This window comes from Rhinatrema bivittatum, chromosome 2, assembly GCF_901001135.1.
Source record: "Rhinatrema bivittatum chromosome 2, aRhiBiv1.1, whole genome shotgun sequence".
Taxonomy (NCBI): Eukaryota; Metazoa; Chordata; class Amphibia; order Gymnophiona; family Rhinatrematidae; genus Rhinatrema; species Rhinatrema bivittatum.
Window position 1 is genome coordinate 811,797,372 of NC_042616.1, and position 19,901 is coordinate 811,817,272.

Sequence of the window (19,901 nt, forward strand, 5' to 3'; positions counted from 1 at the left end):
TTTTAATGCAACTGCACTAGCACTTTCTGCTTCAAAGGAGGGGGGTAGGGGGTGGAGGGAAAGAGGAATGTGGATTCAGAGACAACCAACATGAGCCCTGATGTTTCTATAGCCTGGGTTACTGATGTGCAGTCATTAAGGACTGCGTCTATGGCCAAGTCCATAAGCAAAGCACATCAAGCAGCACTGACTGATACATGGGGTAACCCGCATGGCGTTGCAGATACTACCATGGGAAGATTGCTGGGCAGACTGGCTGGACCGTTGGTCCTTTTCTGCCATCATGTCTATGTGTCTATGTAATTACCGGTCTTGAGCTCAGCCTTGGAAAGGTGAGTCGCATTCAGGCGCAGCAGATGGTACGTGAATCCGGCCACCATCGGTTCATGGCATGCTGCTCCAGCACTGAGGTGAACTCTGACAGAGCTGGTCTTCAACTCTGACTAAGAAAGGCTTAATAAATATTGAAGCCACAAAGGGAAAGGGGTCTTGTTGCAGAGCACCAGACAGTAAAGCTTTTTCCACATGAATGTGTAAGATTTATCGATTTATTGGATTTATAATTCGCTCTTCCCATTGAGCATTTTCTAGATGCTAGGAGAACTTGTCCTACTTCGGAAGGCGATCGTAGAGAAGATATTAGCATGCTTTCAGTGTGCATGTGGTCAGAGCCAACGACTGAAGGTTGGGAGGTAGAAGATTCCCCTTGCTGTGTGTGATCCGGTATGAGAATATACATAATCTTACTCCATGTTGGACAACCAGACATTGTCGCCAGGGAATCCAAACCTGGCTAGGCCGAAATGGGGTTCTCAAAATCATGCCATCCTTTTCCCCTCTTAACTTCTGAAGGAATTGGGAAAAAGTACACAGTATTTCTTGACTCCATGGGATTGAGAAGGCGTCTGCTGCTAGACTGGAGCAGTGTGTGGGAAGCTTGTTGTTTACTGGTGGTACAGATGGATCTGTGACTGGACTGTCCTAGAGCTGGCAACGTTCCTGTGCTACTCCATCATCCAGTGGCCATTTGGTGCCATTGAATGACATCACCCACGTGGGTGGCTAAATCTTGCCCTGCTGTTTATGGAGACTCAGCGTAACATACCTGGATAACTTTATCCGGGTGATTTTAGGGCAGGTGTTTTTCCTGACAAATTTTAACCAGGTAGCACTGGATATCAGCAATCTCCAGATAAAATTGAATCACACCCCAGAATTCCTCCATCATGTCTCTTTTTTTATCTTGCTAAAGTTTGTGTGGGCCACAAGTTATCTGAATGAAATTTAGCTGGACAGCAGATGGTGGTGGGGAAATATTCAGTTTTTGTCTTGGTACCGCCAAACATTGCCTGGAAAAAGCCTTTGAATATAAACGAGAAATAAAATCTACCTGGCTAAATGAATATTTGCGCACTTGTCTCCCTAAAGTTTAGCTGGCTAGCTTATTATCCTGCTAAAATTTAGCCAGATAGCTTAGGGGCATTCTGGGGCCCTTCGGGGAGGAGTTATGTTAGCTGGACAAATTATCCAGCCTATCCGGCTAAGTCTGGTTGTGCCAAAGGGCTCTCCTATAGCCCGCTATATTCAAAAGAGCGGATGAATATACCTCCATAGTTAGTTGGATAAGTGTATCTGGCTAACTTTACTATCCAGACAGTGACTGAATATGGACCCCTTAGTTATTAAGGAGGTCCGGAATCATCCGGCTCCTTCCTTTGCTGTGTATGAGTGATCTCAAGGAACGCTGTCTGCTCAGGAGGCTGAACCAAACACTGGGCCATGTGTGTCCTGTCATCTGCAGATCTCTACAGCCATGACCGAGGTATCTGATGCCAACAAGGATCTGCTGGAGAAATACCAGCGAGAAATGCTGCTGAGGAAGAAATATCACGACCAGCTGGTGGAGCTGAAAGGTGAGACCCTGATGACTGCGCGCTCGCTCTTCCTCCTCCACTAACTACCTTTCTCCCTCTTGTCTCTCCCTCTCCATCCTTTTCCCTCTATCTCCTGATCCTACTTCCCTATCTTCTCTATCGCCCCTTCTATCTTATCTCTCCCTTTCTCCATATCTTTTCTTCATTCCCCTCCCTCCTTTCTACGTCTCTCCCTCTCCTTCGTCCTGTCTCTCTTTTTTCCATATCTCCCTCTGCCCCTCTCTCCCAGTCTCTCCCCTTCTCCTCCAGAAACACAGAATACGGGAACTGATAAGGATCATGAAGTGCATCCAGCCTTTCAATTAACTGCCTTGCTTTTTATTTGGGGCATCACTACCACTGCATCCTCATAAACTCCCCTGTATAAAGGACAAAACAATCATGCCGTACATTTCTTATTGCTGGCTCCCAGGCTTGGAAGCCTCCCTCCGACGAGGCTCACCCTCAGTGCTGGTGGTTGACCAGCAGGGGTGACCATGGTAGTGGTGGCCATCTTCCTTCCATCCCTGGGTTTAAACAGAGCCACCTCCAAGAGGCACCCAAGCCCCCGCTGGTCCCATCAGACAGGGGATTTGAACCTGGAGTCAGGCTGAGTCACAAGGGAGGCTATGAGGTGTGGACAGGGAAGAGGATCCCTCAGGTTGATGGGTGTATAAGTTGCCAGAGGACAAGCCCCGAGAATTGCGGTCTTTCGGAAACACGCGGTCCCGATTTCGAGAGCAACGCCTGTTTCGCGCGGGAAGGGGTGGATCTTTTCCCCAAAGGCAGCAGGGCCCCAGGTCTCAGTCTTGGACTCCTTCCTTTTGAGGCAGACGACCACAACGAATGGGTTCCTCGCAGGGTTTGGCCACAGGCAAACCTGCGCAATGAAGGCGGGCGGGCCCATTCCTCCTTCCCACGCATCGGAGGCCGGTTATCCCAGTTTTGGGAGGAATGGGTCAAGATCACTTCAGACCAGTGGGTCCTCGATGTGGTGCATCACGGTTACGAGTTGGATTTTGCTCGGCCCCTCCGGGATCTTTTTATGATATCTCCTTGCGGTCCTCCGGAAAAGCAACTGGTAATGGCCCAAACCGTGGCCCGGTTACGATCCCTGGGGGCAGTGGTGCCCGTTCCGCCGGACGAGACCAGAACAGGTCGGTATTCCATTTACTTCCTGGTTCCAAAGAAGGAAGGTACGTTCCGGCCAATTTTGGATTTGAAGAGAGTAAACAGGGCCTTGCGCGTTCCCCGTTTTCGCATGGAAACTCTTCGATCTGTTATTGCGGCCGTCCACAGGGGAGAATGTTTGGCTTCTTTGGATCTGGCCGAGGCGTATCTTCACATTGGGAACAGGGAGCGCCACCAGAGGTACCTGAGGTTCATGGTGCTCGGGGAACACTTTCAGTTTTGCGCCCTCCCGTTCGGGTTAGCCACAGCTCCAAAAGTGTTTACCAAGGTTCTCGTCGTAGTCGCAGCCTTCCTGCGCCGTCAGGGAGTATTGGTACATCCCTACCTCGACGATTGGCTTATCCGGGCGAAGTCGGAGGTCTCGTGCAAGCGAGCAGTCCAGGTGGTGGTTCAGCAACTGCAGTCGCTAGGTTGGGTAGTCAACTTTGCAAAGAGCCAGCTGGTTCCGAGTCAGTGTTTGGAATTTTTGGGAGCACGTTTCGATACCTTGGTGGGCAAGGTATACCTGACTCAGCAGAGACTGGAGAACCTGATGCTTCAGGTACAGAACCTACTGGATCTCCCCTTACCTACGGCATGGGATTATTTGCAGGTCATTGGACATATGGTTTCTACTCTGGAAATGGTGCCGTGGGCTTTTGCGCATATGCGTCCTTTGCAAACCGCTCTTCTTTCTCGCTGGGACCAGAAAACCGGGGATTACGGTGCCCAGTTGCCGCTGATGGAACCGGCTCGGTCCAGTCTAGCTTGGTGGTTGATCCCGGACCACCTCTTGCAGGGGGTAGATCTCGATCCTCCTCAGTGGGTGGTAGTGACGACGGATGCCAGTCTAACAGGCTGGGGAACGGTCTGTCAATCAAGAGCGGTACAGGGAACGTGGTCCCCTTGCCAGGCCTCTTGCTCCATCAACCGTCTGGAGACCAGAGCGGTACGTCTAGCCTTGCACCACCTTCTGCCCCTGGTACGCGGTCGGGCAGTTCGAGTCCTTTCGGACAACGCAACCACGGTAGCATATATAAATCGCCAGGGCGGTACAAGAAGTCGACCGGTGGCGACCGAAGCAGCGTTGTTGATGACCTGGGCGGAGCGTTATCTGTCCCGCATCGCGGCCACACACATTGCAGGCATAGACAACATTCAGGCGGATTATCTCAGTCGACAACACTTGGACCCCGGAGAGTGGGAGCTCTCGGCCAAGGCAATGAGTCTCATCACCCTACGATGGGGGATTCTGCACCTAGACCTGATGGCGACTCGGCACAATGCAAAGGCGGCGCATTTCTTCAGCCGAAGGCGAGAGCACGGGTCGGAAGGAGTGGATGCACTCGTGCTTCCATGGCCTCGTCACGTCCTCCTCTATGTATTTCCTCCATGGCCTCTGATCGGCAAGGTGTTAAGACGCATAGAATCGCATTGTGGTCGGGTGATTTTAGTGGCCCCGGAGTGGCCAAGAAGACCATGGTTCGCGGATCTGGTTCATCTTGCGACTGACGGGCCTTTACGTCTCAGTCATCTTCCGAACCTCCTTCGGCAAGGGCCGGTATTTTTAGATCTGGCGGATCGCTTTTGTCTGGCGGCTTGGTTTATGAAAGGAGACAATTAAGGAAAAAGGGTTATTCTGAGCCTGTCATTTCCACACTGCTTCGGGCACGGAGGCCCTCTACTACGCTTACTTATGCTAGAGTGTGGAAGGTGTTTGACTCCTGGTGCGGTGTCTCGAAGATTGCGCCACGTCGGGCTTCTGTAGCTCAAATCCTTACGTTTTTGCAGGATGGCTTGAAGAAGGGTTTGGCTTACAGTTCTCTGAGGGTTCAGGTAGCAGCTCTGGGGTGTTTGAGAGGAAAGGTTGAAGGGTCCTCTCTCGCCTGTCACCCAGACGTAGCACGCTTTTTACGTGGTGTTCGGAACTTGCGTCCTCCGCTCCAGCCTCCTTGCCCGTCTTGGAATTTGAACTTGGTTCTCAAAGGCCTCAATGTGGCCCCCTTTAAGCCTCTCAGGCGGGCCTCCTTAAAGGATTTAACTCTCAAGACGGTGTTTCTCGTGGCGATCACGTCCGCTCGTAGGGTCTCTGAGTTGCAAGCTCTTTCATGTAGAGAACCGTTCTTGCGTATTTCGGCTCAGGTGTGTCGTTGCGTACGGTACCTTCTTTCTTACCTAAGGTGGTATCTGCCTTTCATGTAAATCAGACGGTGGAATTGCCTTTCTTCTCGGCGACAGAACTACAGTCTTCTCAAGGGTCAGATTTGAGACGTTTGGATGTTCGTCGAGTGCTCATGCGATATTTAGAAGTTACCAATGATTTTCGACGGTCTGATCATCTGTTTGTCTTGTGGCATGGCCCCAGGAAGGGGCTTCAGGCGTCCAAAGTAACTATTGCCCGTTGGTTGAAGGGCTCGATCGCTGCCACGTACATTGGTGGTGGTAAGGCTGTTCCTGAGGGGCTCAAGGCCCATTCTCTCCGTTCTCAAGCGACTTCGTGGGCAGAAAGTCACCTGGTTTCGAGCCAAGAGATTTGCAGGGCGGCCACTTGGAAGTCGTTGCATACTTTCGCTCGACATTATCGGGTTGATTTCGAGGGCCGTCACCTACTTCCTTTGGAAGCAGCGTACTTCGAGCAGGACTCTCGGGGTCCCACCCCATTTAAGTCAGCTCGGGTACATCCCAGCAGTCTGGACTGATCCTGGTACGTACAGGGAAAGGAAAATTAGATCCTTACCTGATAATTTTCGTTCCTGTAGTATCAAGGATCGGTCCAGACGCCCGCCCAGTAATGGTGTTTCAGGAGAGTCCGCTCGTAACAGTATCTTTTCCACTCTTTCAGGTATCGATAACTCGATACGGTAAGTGATTATTCATTTCGTTGCCTTTTGGCTTTGTTTGCTTGGTTGGCTCAGTAGTGTTTGAGTGATGTTAATGCTTACTTTTGCAGAGTTTTACTACTTGATCTAGCCAGTGGCCATGGTTAATTTTTGGCTATTTTTGGCGGAAGGATGATCCATTTCTTCTGCTTTGATATCAATTATACTGAAGGATGGCAGGTGGCACACCAGTATATCTAGGGGGTGCTTTCAGTTTTCTCTCTGACTCCATCTGCTGGAGGGGAGGCATAACCCAGCAGTCTGGACTGATCCTTGGTACTACAGGAACGAAAATTATCAGGTAAGAACCTAATTTTCCTTTCCAGTTACAGGAGCTACAGCTCTCAAGGATTTGCAGGACAGAAAGTTGGAGCTCCAGCCTAAGAAGGTGTTCGAGGTGTCTGCGCTGGAGGTCCGGGCTGCAATCTGCAGTAATTTTGCGCTGCGTGCGGGCCTTCATTGGGCCCAACAACTCCAGGCCAGCACCGATCTCTCCGAGTGAGAGGCTTTTCAGGCGAACAGGCTGGAGGCGGTCATCACCTATAGCGCGGATGCTCTCTACGATTTGCTGCGCACGTCAGCGAGATCCATTGTGTCCGCTGTCTCCGCACGAAGACTCCTCTGGCTTCGCAATTGGGCAGCTGATGTCTCGTCCAAGGCGCACCTTGGTTCCCTACCTTTCAAAGGAAAGTTGTTGTTCGGCAAGGAGTTGGAAGACATGATCCAATCGCTGGGAGAGAACAAGGTTCACAATCTGCCGGAGGACAGACCCAGGTCAAGTGGATCGTATACAGCGTGGTCTTGTTTTCGGGATTCAAGGAGACCCCATCCGGCGAGGTCACCCAGTTCCTCCTTTCGCCCGGGCTCAAACAGGCAGCAATCCTGGCCTCAGTCCTTTCGAGGCAGGTGCTTCGGCAGATCGGGCAACCTGCAACCGGCGGCGGGGGCTAAGGCCTCGCAATGAGATCCTGCCAGTCCATTCCTCTATTTCTGTGATCCCTCACGTACCAAACGTGGGGGCCAGACTATTGCTCTTCTTCGAGGAATGGACCAAACTGACGTTGGACCAGTGGGTCCTCATGGTGATAATCAAGGTTATGCTTTAAATTTTGTACAGCGCCCTTGGGACAAATTCCTGGTCTCTCCGTGCGCATACCGAGAAAAGCGGGAGGCGGTCCACTGCACGCTCCTGCACTTCCTGGACTTGGGGGGCGATAACACCAGTCCCGCCCGTGAAGCGGTTCCAGGGTCGCTACTCCATTTACTTCATAGTTCCCAAAAAGGAAGGCACTTTCCGGCCAATCTTAGATCTGAAAAGAGTTTCCGGATGAAGACCATTCGGTCTGTCATCGCCTCCGTGCGGCAAGGAGAGTTCCTGGCTTCTCTGGATCTCACGGAAGCATACCTCCATATCAGTATCTGGTCGTCCCACCAAAAGTTCCTCAGGTTCTGCATTCTGGGAAGTCATTACCAGTTCTGGGCTCTGCCATTCGGACTCGCCACCGCGCCCAGAACGTTCACCAAGGTGATGGTGGTGGTGGCAGTGCGGCTCCGAAGGGAGGGCTTCTTAGTGCACCCCTACTTGGACAATTGGCTAATTCGGGCGAAGTCCGAGGCTCAGTGCCAGACGACGATCAGCCGGGTGCTACAGTTCTTGAGTTCACTCGGTTGGGTGGTCAACCGTGCCAAGAGTCGTCTTGTTCCCTCGCAGTCGCTGGAGTTCCTAGGAACGTGGTTCAACACGGCACAGGGGAGAGTCTTCCTCACCATGGAGCAGATAGTCAAGCTTCAGGGACAGGTGACGAGCCTGTTGTCCATGCGGCTGCCCAGGGTGAAAGATTACTTGAGAGTCTTGGGATCCATGACGTCCACCCTGGAATTAGTCCCCTGGGCCTTCGCTCATATGCATCCCTTACAATCAACATTGCTGTCCCGCTGGAATCCAGTGTCGGAACAGTTCCACCTGCCGCTTCCACTTATGAGCTTCTCGAGAGCCAGCCTCGACTGGTGGCGTATCTCGAATATCTGGAGCATGGAGTTCCCCTGGTGATGCCCGACTGGACGGTCATCACCACCGATGCCAGTCTCTTCGGATGGGGAGCGGTTATTCTGGGAAAGTTGGTGCAGGGACAGTGGTCCAGAGATCAATCTCAGTAGTCAATCAACTGCTTGGAGACCAGGGCAGTGGCTCTGGCATTGCAGGCTTTCCTCCCACTCCTTCACGGGAAGTCAGTCAGAGTCTTGTCAGATAACGCGACTATGGTGGTCTACATCAATCGCCAAGGAGGAACCAAGAGTCGCCCAGTGGTGACGGAAGCGCAACAGTTGATGCACTGGGCGGAGCAGCACCTCATCAGCTTTGCGGCTTCTCACTTCACAGGTGTGGACAACATACAGGCGGACTTCCTCAGTCGTCACCATCTCGATCCTGGAGAGTGGGAATTGGCCGATGAGGCCTTCCAACTCATCTGCGAGCAATGGGGCATGCCATGCATGGATCTGATGGCTTCATTTCAGAATGCCAAGGCTCCACGGTTCTACAGTCGGCGCAGGGAGACAGGGGCCGAGGGGGTTGATGCCCTGGTTCTTCCATGGCCGACAAACATCTTACTGTTCGTGTTTTCTCCCTGGCTGCTGATCGGCAAAGTAATCACGCGAATAGAGCTCCACCCGGCAGCAGTGATTCTTGCAGCCCCGGAATGGCCGCGATGTCCTTGGTTTGCGGACCTGCTCAATCTCTCCACCGCAGCTCCCCTGCGTTTTCGTGAGTCCACGGCTCTTCTTCATCAAGGCCCCATCTATTTGGAAGAGGCGGATCGCTTTTGTCTTGCGGCCTGGCTTTTGAGAGGCAACGGTTGAAAAATAAGAGTTATTCCGATGCGGTGGTGGCCACATTATTGCGGTCACAAAAACCGTCTACTTCTCTAGCTTATGTCAGGGTCTGGAAGGATCTTTGAGGATTGGTGTTCCGATAGCGTAGTATATCCTACGCAGGCGTCGGTTCCCGACATTCTCGGTTTTCTGCAAGCGGGGCTGGCTAAGGGTCTCTCTTGTAGTTCTCTACGAGTACAGGTTGCAGCACTTGGTTGTCTCCGTGGTAAGGTCCAGGGGGTAGCATTGGCGTTACACCCGGATGTGGCTCGTTTTCTACGGGGGGCTAAGCACTTGCGCCCTCCTCTGCGCCATCCATGTCCTTCCTGGAACCTCAATTTGGTGCTTTCCTCATTGTGTGCACCACCTTTTGAGCCCATAAAGTGATCGACCTTGAAGGATCTCACGCTTAAAGTGGTGTTCTTGGTGGTGATTTCTTCGGTGTGCCGGGTGTCCGAATTGCAGGCGTTATCGTGCCGGGAACTTTTCTTGCGGATTTCTGATTCAAGAGTCTCGTTGCGAACGGTCCCATCTTTTCTTCCAAAGGTAGGATCTTCCTTTCACTTGAATCAGTCCATCGAACTTCCCTCATTCTCAGATGTGGATTGCTTGGATCCGGTGGCCAAGGACTTACGGAAACTGGATATCCGCAGGGCTCTGCTTCGATATCTGGAAGTCACGAATCCTTTCCGGGTCTCCGATCATCTCTTTGTCTTGTGGAATGGTCTACGAAAAGGGGGCATGGCCTCCAAGACTACAATAGCTCGTTGGCTGAAGAAGCCATCGGTTCCGCGCATTTACTGAGTGGGAAGACGGTGCCGGTGGGGCTTCGCGCTCATTCTACACGGTCACAGGCCGCTTCTTGGGCAGAATGTCATCAAGTCTCACCCCAGGAAATTTGCAGGGCAACTACTTGGAAATTGTTGCATACTTTTGCACGACATTACAGATTGAATGTGCGGGCTTCGGATGCTGGGGGATTTGGAGAAGGGGTGCTCCGTGCGAGCCTCTCTGGCTCCCACCCTCAGTGAAGTTGGCTCTGGTACATCCCAGGTGTCTGGACTGATCCAGGTATGTACAAGGAAAGGAAAATTACTTTCTTACCTGATAATTTTCGTTCCTGAAGTACCACGGATCAGTCCAGAGCCCCACCCTTTTTCGGTGTACATTGAAGTAATGGAGAGTCCGCTCGGATTCAGTTGGTTTTTCTTTCTGACTGTTTCTGCTAGAGTATCGCTTGTTCTATTGGTTCTGCTAGTTCTGTTCCTATTTGGGGTTTACTGACCATTGTTATAGTTACATATATGGGCTGGTTTTGTTCCATGCTGCTTTGACATTACGTAAGACTGAGGGACCATGGGTGGCACCTCGCTATATATGGCAGGGTTATTTTGAAAAAACTTCTCTGTCTCCACCTGCTGGAGGGGAGGCAAAACCCAGGTGTCTGGACTGATCCGTGGTACTACAGGAACGAAAATTATCAGGTAAGAAACTAATTTTCCTATCTTTTGCCTGGCTGGTAGCTCCTAATATGGAACCTAACATCATGTAACTACAGCAAGGGTTATTTTTCTCTATATGCAACACCTTGCATTTGTCCACATTAAATTTCATCTGCCATTTGGATGCCCAATCTTCTAGTTTTCCAAGGTCCTCCTGCAATTTATCACAATCCACTTGTGATTTAACTACTCTGAATAACTTGGTATCATCCGCAAATTTGATAACCTCACTCATATTCCTTTCCAGATCATTTATAAATATATTGAAAAGCACCGGTCCAAGTACAGATCCCTGAGGCACTCCTCTGTTTACCCTTTTCCACTGAGAAAATAGATCATTTAATTCTACTTTCTGTTTCCTGTCTTTTAACCAATTTGTAATCCATGAAAGGACATCATCTCCTATCCCATGACTTTTTAGTTTTCTCAGAAGCCTCTCATGTGAAACGCCTTCTGAAATCCAAATAACACTATATCTACCAGTTCACCTTTGTCCACATGTTTATTAGCCCCTTCAAAAAAATGAAGCAGATTTGTGAGGCAAGATTTCCCTTGGGTAAATCCATGCTGTGTTCCATTAAATCATGTCTTTCTATATGCTCTGTGATTTTGATCTTTAGAATAGTTTTCACTATTTTTCCCGGCACTGAAGTCAGGCTCATTGGTCTATAGTTTCCTGGATCGCCCCTGGAGCCCTTTTTAAATATTGGGGTTACATTGGCCACCCTTCAGTCTTCAGGTACAATGGATGATTTTAATGATAGGTTACAAATTTTAATTAATAGATCAGAAATTTCATTTTTAGTTCCTTCAGTACCCTAGGATGCATACCATCCGGTCCAGGTGATTTACTACTCTATAGTTGTCAATCTGCCCTACTACATCTTCCAGGTTCACAATGATTTGGTTCAGTTCATCTGATTCATCACCCCTGAAAACCATCTCCGGAACTGGTCTCCCCAACATCCTCATTAGTAAACACGGAAGCAAAGAATTCATTTAGTCTTTCTGCAATGGCCCCTTTAACCCCTCGGTCATCTAATGGTCCAACTGACTCCCTCATAGGTTTCTTGCTTCGGATATATTTAAAAAAGTATTTATTATGAATTTTTGTCTCTAAGGCCAACTTCATTTCAAATTCTCTCTTCGCCTGTCTTATCAATGTTTTACACTTAACTTGACAATGCTTATGCTTTTTCCTATTTTTTCAGATGGATCCTTCTTCCAATTTTTGAAGGATTGTTTTTGGCTAAAATAGCCTCTTTCACCTCACCTTTTAACCATGACGGTAATCGTTGTGCCTTCCTTCCACCTTTCTTAATGTGTGGAATACATCTGGACTGCGCCTCTAGGATTGTATTTTTAAACAATGTCCATGCCTGTTGAACACTTTTAACCTTTGCAGCTGCACCTTTCAGTTTTTTTTCTATTTTCCTCATTTTATCAAAGTTTCCCTTTTGAAAGTTTAGTGTTAGAGCTGCAGATTTTTTTTTGTTTTAAATCCTTTTCACGAATTGCCTTAATTTCCTCTCAGATATCATTGTGAAACTTGAAAATGTTACAAAGCAGAAATTGATTGCAGTAAGCTGTGGGTGGTGCTGGGGGCAGGGGTTGGGACTTGCCCTGGTTTCTGATTGGGGAGCTTGTGCTGTCCATCAGGAAACATCCGCGTGCTGTGCCGCATGAAGCCCGTCACTGAGCAGGAGCGGGAGGAAGGATCCACTGCCGCGACGGTGACCACAGACCTGCAGGATGACACCAGGGTGGCTGTGTTATACAAAGGGAAGGAGAGAATCTTTGAACTCGACAAGGTGTTTCTACCTCAGGCAACACAGGAAGAGGTGACAAACAGCGGAACTGCGTTGCTTTTTTACTGAACTTTTTCATTTCTTTTCAGTTGCAGTGTGATGGAGGTACCCGGTGATATCTTCATGTGTTACTAGGGGTACTGAATGTTCTCATGTCAGCTAACGTTCTTTCACTGGAGGAATAAAACCTGAAATAAGCACAGAGGATCCTTAGCTGTGGGGGAGTGAGGGGTAAAGCCTGGGATAAGCACAGAGGATCCTTAGCTGTGGGGGAGTGAGAGGTAAAGCCTGGGATAAGCACAGAGGATCCTTAGCTGTGGGGGAGTGAGGGGTAAAGCCTGGGATAAGCACAGAGGATCCTTAGCTGTGGGGGAGTGAGGGGTAAAGCCTGGGATAAGCACAGAGGATCCTTAGCTGTGGGGGGAGTGAGGGGTAAAGCCTGGGATAAGCACAGAGGATCCTTAGCTGTGGGGGGAGTGAGGGGTAAAGCCTGGGATAAGCACAGAGGATCCTTAGCTGTGGGGGAGTGAGAGGTAAAGCCTGGGATAAGCACAGAGGATCCTTAGCTGTGGGGGAGTGAGGGGTAAAGCCTGGGATAAGCACAGAGGATCCTTAGCTGTGGGGGAGTGAGGGGTAAAGCCTGGGATAAGCACAGAGGATCCTTAGCTGTGAGGGAGTGAGGGGTAAAGCCTGGGATAAGCACAGAGGATCCTTAGCTGTGGGGGAGTGAGGGGTAAAGCCTGGGATAAGCACAGAGGATCCTTAGCTGTGGGGGAGTGAGGGGTAAAGCCTGGTATAAGCACAGAGGATCCTTAGCTGTGAGGGAGTGAGGGGTAAAGCCTGGGATAAGCACAGAGGACCCTTAGCTGTGGGGGAGTGAGAGGTAAAGCCTGGGATAAGCACAGAGGATCCTTAGCTGTGGGGGAGTGAGAGGTAAAGCCTGGGATAAGCACAGAGGATCCTTAGCTGTGGGGGAGTGAGAGGTAAAGCCTGGGATAAGCACAGAGGATCCTTAGCTGTGGGGGAGTGAGGGGTAAAGCCTGGTATAAGCACAGAGGATCCTTAGCTGTGGGGGAGTGAAGGGTAAAGCCTGGGATAAGCACAGAGGATCCTTAGCTATGGGGGAGTGAATGATAAAGCCAGGGATAAGCACAGAGGATCCTTAGCTGTGGGGGATTGAGGGGTAAAGCCTGGGATAAGCACAGAGGATCCTTAGCTGTGGGGGAGTGAGGGTTAACACTGGTATGAGGAAGCAGGATCCTTTCTTTGGTGCATTGTGTAACTGCTCTGCTTTCTTTCCTTAGGTTTTCCTGGAGATTGAACCTTTGGTGATGTCCTGTATCAATGGCTACAATGTCTGTATCTTTGCCTATGGGCAGACTGGCTCCGGGAAGACATACACTATGGAGGTGAGAAGAGGACAGGTTAGACTGGGAATGCAGCTCTAGCTGAAAGAGATAGTAAGACAGACTGTCTTTGTAGGGCTCCTCTGAGTATCCTGGGATTAACCAGCAGGCCCTGAAGGCTCTCTACAAGGAAATTGAGGCCCGCGAAGGTCTGTGGAGATACAGTGTCACCCTCAGCATGGTGGAGATTTACAACGAAGTCATCAGGTAAGTAGGAGACCGGGAGGAGGAGGTGTCACTGGAGAAAGCTGCAGCCCCCAGCCCTCACTGCCACAGCGGGAGGCTGCGGCTCTAATCAGGCTGGTTCTGTGAATGAAGACTGACTGATCCCCGAAACTACAGGAGAGATCAGAGTGGGGGGTGCAGAAGCTGAGAACGTGTCCCTCTGTCTTCCATCCTTACTCACGCCCGCAGTCCTTCTTGTTGTTCTGCCTGTGGTCTTGGGGCTTTCCTGTTCGAGCTGACGGGATCCCACACATTTAATTAGGATCGCCCCCTGACTCCACCTCCTCTGGCTGAGTCAGTCCTGGCTTTAGCCCAGCATATCTGCACTCCTGAATTTCTAGCTTTATTCCATGGAGAAGACGAACAAGGGGGGCGCCGAGACAGAGAAGCTGCTTCAGGGCTCAGAGAAACAGGCGTTCCCTGTACGTACCCGGATCAGTCCAGACTCCTGGGTTTTGCCCCCCCCCCCCCTTAGCAGATGGAGACTTGAGCTGAACATCGGGAGGTGAGGGGGAATTGAGAAATGAATGAATGCGAGAGGGACCCGATCGGGAGACCACGCCCCCCCCCCCCCGATGTCACACAGAGCTCCGTCGACCGTTGAAATGCACCTCACCACCAGGTGCCGTGCGTCGCGCGCCGAAGGGGCGTGACAAAGGGGCTCTCCCCTTTGTGCACCCCTTTGTGCAACCCATAGTGCATGCGCCAATTCTGTCTGCAATCGATTGTCTCTGTTTAATATGCTCCCTGTTTACTATTTTACCAGTTGTTAAAAACATTGTAATCTGAACTTTGTAAACCGTTATGATGGCTTTCCGAATGACGGTATATAAAACTCAGCAAATAAATAAATAAATAAATTTATAAATGGAGACAGAAGTTTACAAACAAAACTCCGCCTTATCTAGGTTGGTGCCACCTACAGTTTGGCAGTATTCTTCTGTCTCCAAGCAGGTGGAGAGGGTGCAAAACCTACAGTCTGAGCTTAGGCCTAGTTGGTGTGTTTAAAAAAAAAAAAAAAAAAAAGGTAGACTAAGGAAGGTAGTGTGTAGTTAGTAGGGGGACCGCAGTTGCTTGCCTACTGGTCTAGTCCTGTGCCTCCCAGGGGGTGTGAGGCCCTGAGGGGGCCATCCCGCCTGGTTACAGAGGCCGCTGACGTGTGGGACTTGTCTCACTTACCAGCGTATTATCCTGCCCTGGGGGTGACACCGGGGAACCCGGCTCACTCCCCCCAGGTGGTACCGGAACCGGCGGCGACTGGTAATTATTAAAAAAAAAAGTTTGTTTTTCTTCCTTTGTTGATTTATTGTGCGCCGAAGAGTTGGTTAGTTTCCTTCCCGATCGTGGCGGCAGGGGGGCAGTCGGTCTGTTTTGTTTTTTGGTTTCTCTGTTCCCTTTTTCACTGCGAGTTACAACATGCCGCGTCGGGCGGCTTGCCGAGCCTGCGGCTCTGCGCGGGGGCGCCTCTCCCGAGACAGTCTCTGCTCAGGCTGCATTTCGGGGGGTGAAGGGGCCTCTTCTATCCCGGAACGATCCCGGGGTCGAGCGAATCGCATGGCAGCAGCCCTTGAGAGCAGCTCTGGTTCGGGGGAGGGCCCGGTCCCGCGGAGCGGGGGAACAGGCGCCATTTTGGGCGCCAGGGATTTGACTTCGGCGGGAAGGTCCGTCATTTTGGCGCCTCAGGGACCCACGGCGTCCGTGTCTCGTTCGGAGCAGGGGGAGGAGGACTCCCCACCACGTTTGTCGCCCCAACGCAGGGTTCCCGAGGGGGAAAACCTGCAAGACCTCGTTGTACAAGTAACCTTGAGGGTCCGGAGAGCGATTGCACTGACTGGTCTTCTGACTCTTCATTTTCTTCAGAATTTGTTTTATTGATGCATAAAGCTTTTAAAGCGCGTAGACTGACAAGGAAAAGGCCACAGGATCCTGATCCTGATCCTGATCCAGGGTCAGGGAAGCGGGCTAAGACCGCCAGAGTGGCGGGGCACACTGAGGGTCATCGACCTTTTAGAGTAAGTGCCCCACGGGGTGATCCAGATACGACGGACACCGATGACCCAGAGGAACAGCAGAGGGACCAGGACACATCGCCCCCACCCCCAAGGGGGTCGAGGGGGATGGCGACAGGTCATCAGGGGGCAGACGGAGATGACCCCAAAGTTGTGCGTCTTTTTCAACGGGACGAGCTGGGGCCCCTCATCCCGGCAATTCTTGGTGAATTGGGGATTCAGTTACCACAGGAAGAATCCAGATTGGGGGTTACGGATCCAGTAGTGTTAGGTTTGAGGGGGCCTCCGTCCACTTTTCCTTTGCATTTTTCAGTGTCTGATTTGCTGTTCAAGGAATGGGATACCCCGGATCTCGAGCTCAAGGTCGCTAAGGCAATGGATAAGCTCTACCCCCTACCAGAGGAGGCCTTGGAGCTGTTGAAGATCCCTAAGTTAGATTCGGCCGTGGCGGCGGTCACAAAAAAGACTACCATTCCAGTTACAGGGGGCACGGCACTTAAGGATTTACAAGATAGGAAGCTGGAGATACAGCTCAAGAAGATATTTGAGGTCTCCGCACTGGGGGTTCGTGCAGCTATTTGCAGTAATTTCTCCTTATGGGCGGGGCCACGTTGGGTACAACAGTTGCTAGCCAACGAGTCTCTGTCTTCCGAGGAAGCGCGTCAGGCGGGACGTTTGGAAGCGGTGATTGCCTATAGTGCCGATGCTCTTTATGATCTACTTCGGACCTCGGCTAGGTCCATGGTCTCGGCGGTTTCCGCGCGTCGCCTGTTGTGGCTTAGACATTGGGCAGCAGATGTGTCCTCTAAAGCCAGGTTGAGCTCATTGCCATTCAAGGGCAAGTTGCTATTTGGCAAAGAGCTGGAGGATCTGATTGAATCCCTAGGTGAAAACAAGGTGTATCGTCTGCCGGAGGATCGGCCACGGTCTAGAGGTGTTCCCTTGTCTCGTTCGAGGTTTCGTGGAGGCTGGAGACTGCGGACTTTGAGAGGCTCGGTTTCCTCTTTTCGCCATAGTGCAAACAGGCAGCAGAGGTATTCGCAGTCCTTTCGCAGGCGCCGTTACGGCCGGCCAGGGGCCGGTCAGGGTGCGCAGAGTGGAAAACCTTTGCAATGATGTCCAACCGGTCCACACCTCGGTGCCGGTGGTCGGGGGCCGACTAGCCCGGTGCTACGAGGAGTGGACCAGAATCACGTCGGATCAGTGGGTCCTGGAGGTGATAAGTCAAGTTTACGCGTTAGATTTTGTCGGCGGCCCCGTCTGTGTTTCATGGTATCCCCTTGCGGTTTTTCAGACAAGCGCCGAGCGATACGGGAGACACTGAAACGCCTTTGTGGTCTCGGCGCAATAGTACCGATTCCTCGTCACGAGCAGCGCAGAGGCCGGTATTCCATTTATTTCGTGGTCCCAAAAAAGAATGGTTAATAGAACGGAAAATGTCATAATGCCTCTATATCGCTCCATGGTGAGACCACACCTTGAATACTGTGTACAATTCTGGTTGCCGCATCTCAAAAAAGATATAGTTGCGATGGAGAAGGTACAGAGAAGGGCAACCAAAATGATAAAGGGGATGGAACAGCTTCCCTATGAGGAAAGGCTGAAGAGGTTAGGGCTGTTCAGCTTGGAGAAGAGACGGCTGAGGGGGGATATGATAGAGGTCTTTAAGATCATGAGAGGTCTGGAACGAGTAGATGTGACTCGGTTATTTTCACTTTCGAATAATAGAAGGACTAGGGGGCATTCCATGAAGTTAGCAAGTAGCACATTTAAGACTAATCGGAGAAAATTCTTTTTCACTCAACGCACAATAAAGCTCTGGAATTTGTTGCCAGAGGATGTGGTGGTTACTGCAGTTAGTGTAGTTGGGTTCAAAAAAGGTTTGGATAAGTTATTGGAGGAGAAGTCCATTAATGGCTATTAATCAATTTTACTTAGGGAATAGCCACTGCTATTAATTGCAACGTAGCATGGGATCTTCTTAGTGTTTGGGTAATTGCCAGGTTCTTGTGGCCTGGTTTTGGCCTCTGTTGGAAACAGGTTACTGGGCTTGATGGACCCTTCGTCTGACCCAGCATGGCAATTTCTTATGTTCTTAAGGAAGAGACCTTTCATCCGATTCTCGATCTCAAAAGTTTCAACCAGTGTCTATGAGTACCTCGCTTTTGTATGGAGACTCTGCGTTCTGTGATCACGGCGATGAGAGAGGGGGAGTTTCTAGCTTCCCTGTATCTCACAGAAACATATCTTCACATCGGAATCCGGGCGGAATATCAGAGGTTCCTACGTTTTGCAGTAATGGGGCGACATTACCAGTTTCAAGCATTGCTGTTCGGGCTCGCGACCGCGCCGCGAACATTCACCAAAGTTATGGTGGTGGTAGCGGCGCATCTTCGCAGAGAGGGTCTCCTGATTCATCCGTATCTAGACGGTTGGCTGATTCGGGCAAAGTCGGAATGGCTGTGTCAGGAAGCGGTTCAATGGGTGATCCAGTTGTTAGAGAGACTCGGCTGGGTGATCAATATGGCCAGGAGTCGATTGATTCCCTCTCAATCTCTGTAATTTTTGGGAGCCTTGTTCAACACTCGTCGGGGAATGGTATCTCTTACGAGGGAATGCATGCTCAAATTACAGGCTCCAGCTCTACGCTTGCTATCCAAGCCCATGCCAATACTCTGGGATTATCTTCAGATGTTGGGATCAATGACTTCGACGCTGGAATTGGTGCCCTGGGCTTTCGCTCATATGTGACCTTTACAGTCAGCGTTGCTTTCCCGATGGAATCCGGTGTCGGAGCAGTTTCGCCTACCTTTACCGCTAATGCAGTCGGCTCGGTCCAGCATGGATTGGTGGTTGTGCCCAGCCAATTTGAGCTGAGGAGTACCGTTAGCAGTTCCTTCCTGGACGGTAGTCACCACGGATGCCAGCTTGTCCGGCTGGCATCCGTGGTGGCATCCGTGGCTGGCATCCGTGGTGGCATCCGTGGTTTGCCTTCGAAAGTCAGTTAGGGGAATATGGTCCCCATGGGAAGCAGTTTGGTCCATCAACCGCTTAGAAACCCGGGCGATTCGACTGGCTCTGCAGGCCTTCCTGCCACTGGTTCGAGGCAAGTCAGTCAGGGTCCTATCCGACAATGCAACCGCTGTGGCCTAAATCAACCGTCAGGGGGGAACCAGGAGTCAGCCAGTGGCATCCGAAGCCCGGCAACTGATGACGTGGGCGGAAAGACACCTGTGCAGCATTGCAGCATCGCATATTGCCGGGGTAGAGAATGTACAGGCAGACTTTCTCAGTCGCAATCGCCTAGATCCCCGAGAATGGGAATTCACGGACGATGCGTTTCGTCTCATTTGCGCATGATGGGGGACGCCCGCCCTGGACCTGATGACGACGTTCAGGAATGCCAAGGCTCCACGTTTCTTTGCTCGTCGCAGGGAAACGGGAGCGGAGGGCGTGGACGCCTTGGTGTTGCCTTGACCAAAGGACGTTCTTCTGTATGTCTTCCCTCCGTGGCCTCTCATCAGCAGAATTCTGCGACGCATAGAGTTACACCCAATGGAGGTAGTACTCGTAGCCCCAGAATGGCCGCGACATCCTTGGTTTGCGGACCTTCGGAACATGACCTTGGGGGAGCCTCTGCGATTTCCGTTTCTTCCGGACCTTCTTCATCAGGGTCCCGTTTGTTTCGACCAGGTCGAACGCTTTTGTCTAGCAGCATGGCTTTTGAGAGGCGTAGGTTAAAGGCCAGAGGATATTTGGATGCGGTAGTAACCACCCTCTTGCAGTACCGCAAAATTTCTACTTCACTATCTTATGTGCGGGACTGGAAAGTATTCGAAACATGGTGTCTTGCTCGGCAGGTGGTACCTACTTGTGCATCCGTTCCCGAAGTTTTGCTTTTCCTTCAGGAGGGTTTGGCAAAAGGGCTATCGTGTAGTTCCTTGCGTGTTCAGGTGGCAGTTTTGGCGTCATTGCGTGGCCAGGTTCAGTGCGTACCTTTGGCGTCTCATCCTGATGTGGTTCGTTTTCTTAAAGGTGCTAAGCATCTGCGTCCGCCATTGCGACAGCCGTGTCCTTCCTGGAATTTGAACCTGGTCCTGAGAGTGTTATGCGGCGCT

General features: G+C 51.0%; 1 protein-coding gene across 3 annotated transcripts in view; it reads left to right on the forward strand.

Moving 5' to 3' along the window:
- KIFC2 (kinesin family member C2) overlaps window positions 1-19,901 on the forward strand; it is a 147,215-nt gene that overhangs the window by 100,526 nt on the left and 26,788 nt on the right. For all 3 annotated transcript variants that reach the window (XM_029592229.1, XM_029592230.1, XM_029592231.1), the window contains exons 11-14: window positions 1,802-1,913; window positions 11,995-12,176; window positions 13,448-13,552; window positions 13,626-13,756. In XM_029592229.1, coding sequence (XP_029448089.1) covers window positions 1,802-1,913; window positions 11,995-12,176; window positions 13,448-13,552; window positions 13,626-13,756 — 530 coding nt within the window. The remainder of the gene's footprint in view (window positions 1-1,801; window positions 1,914-11,994; window positions 12,177-13,447; window positions 13,553-13,625; window positions 13,757-19,901) is intronic.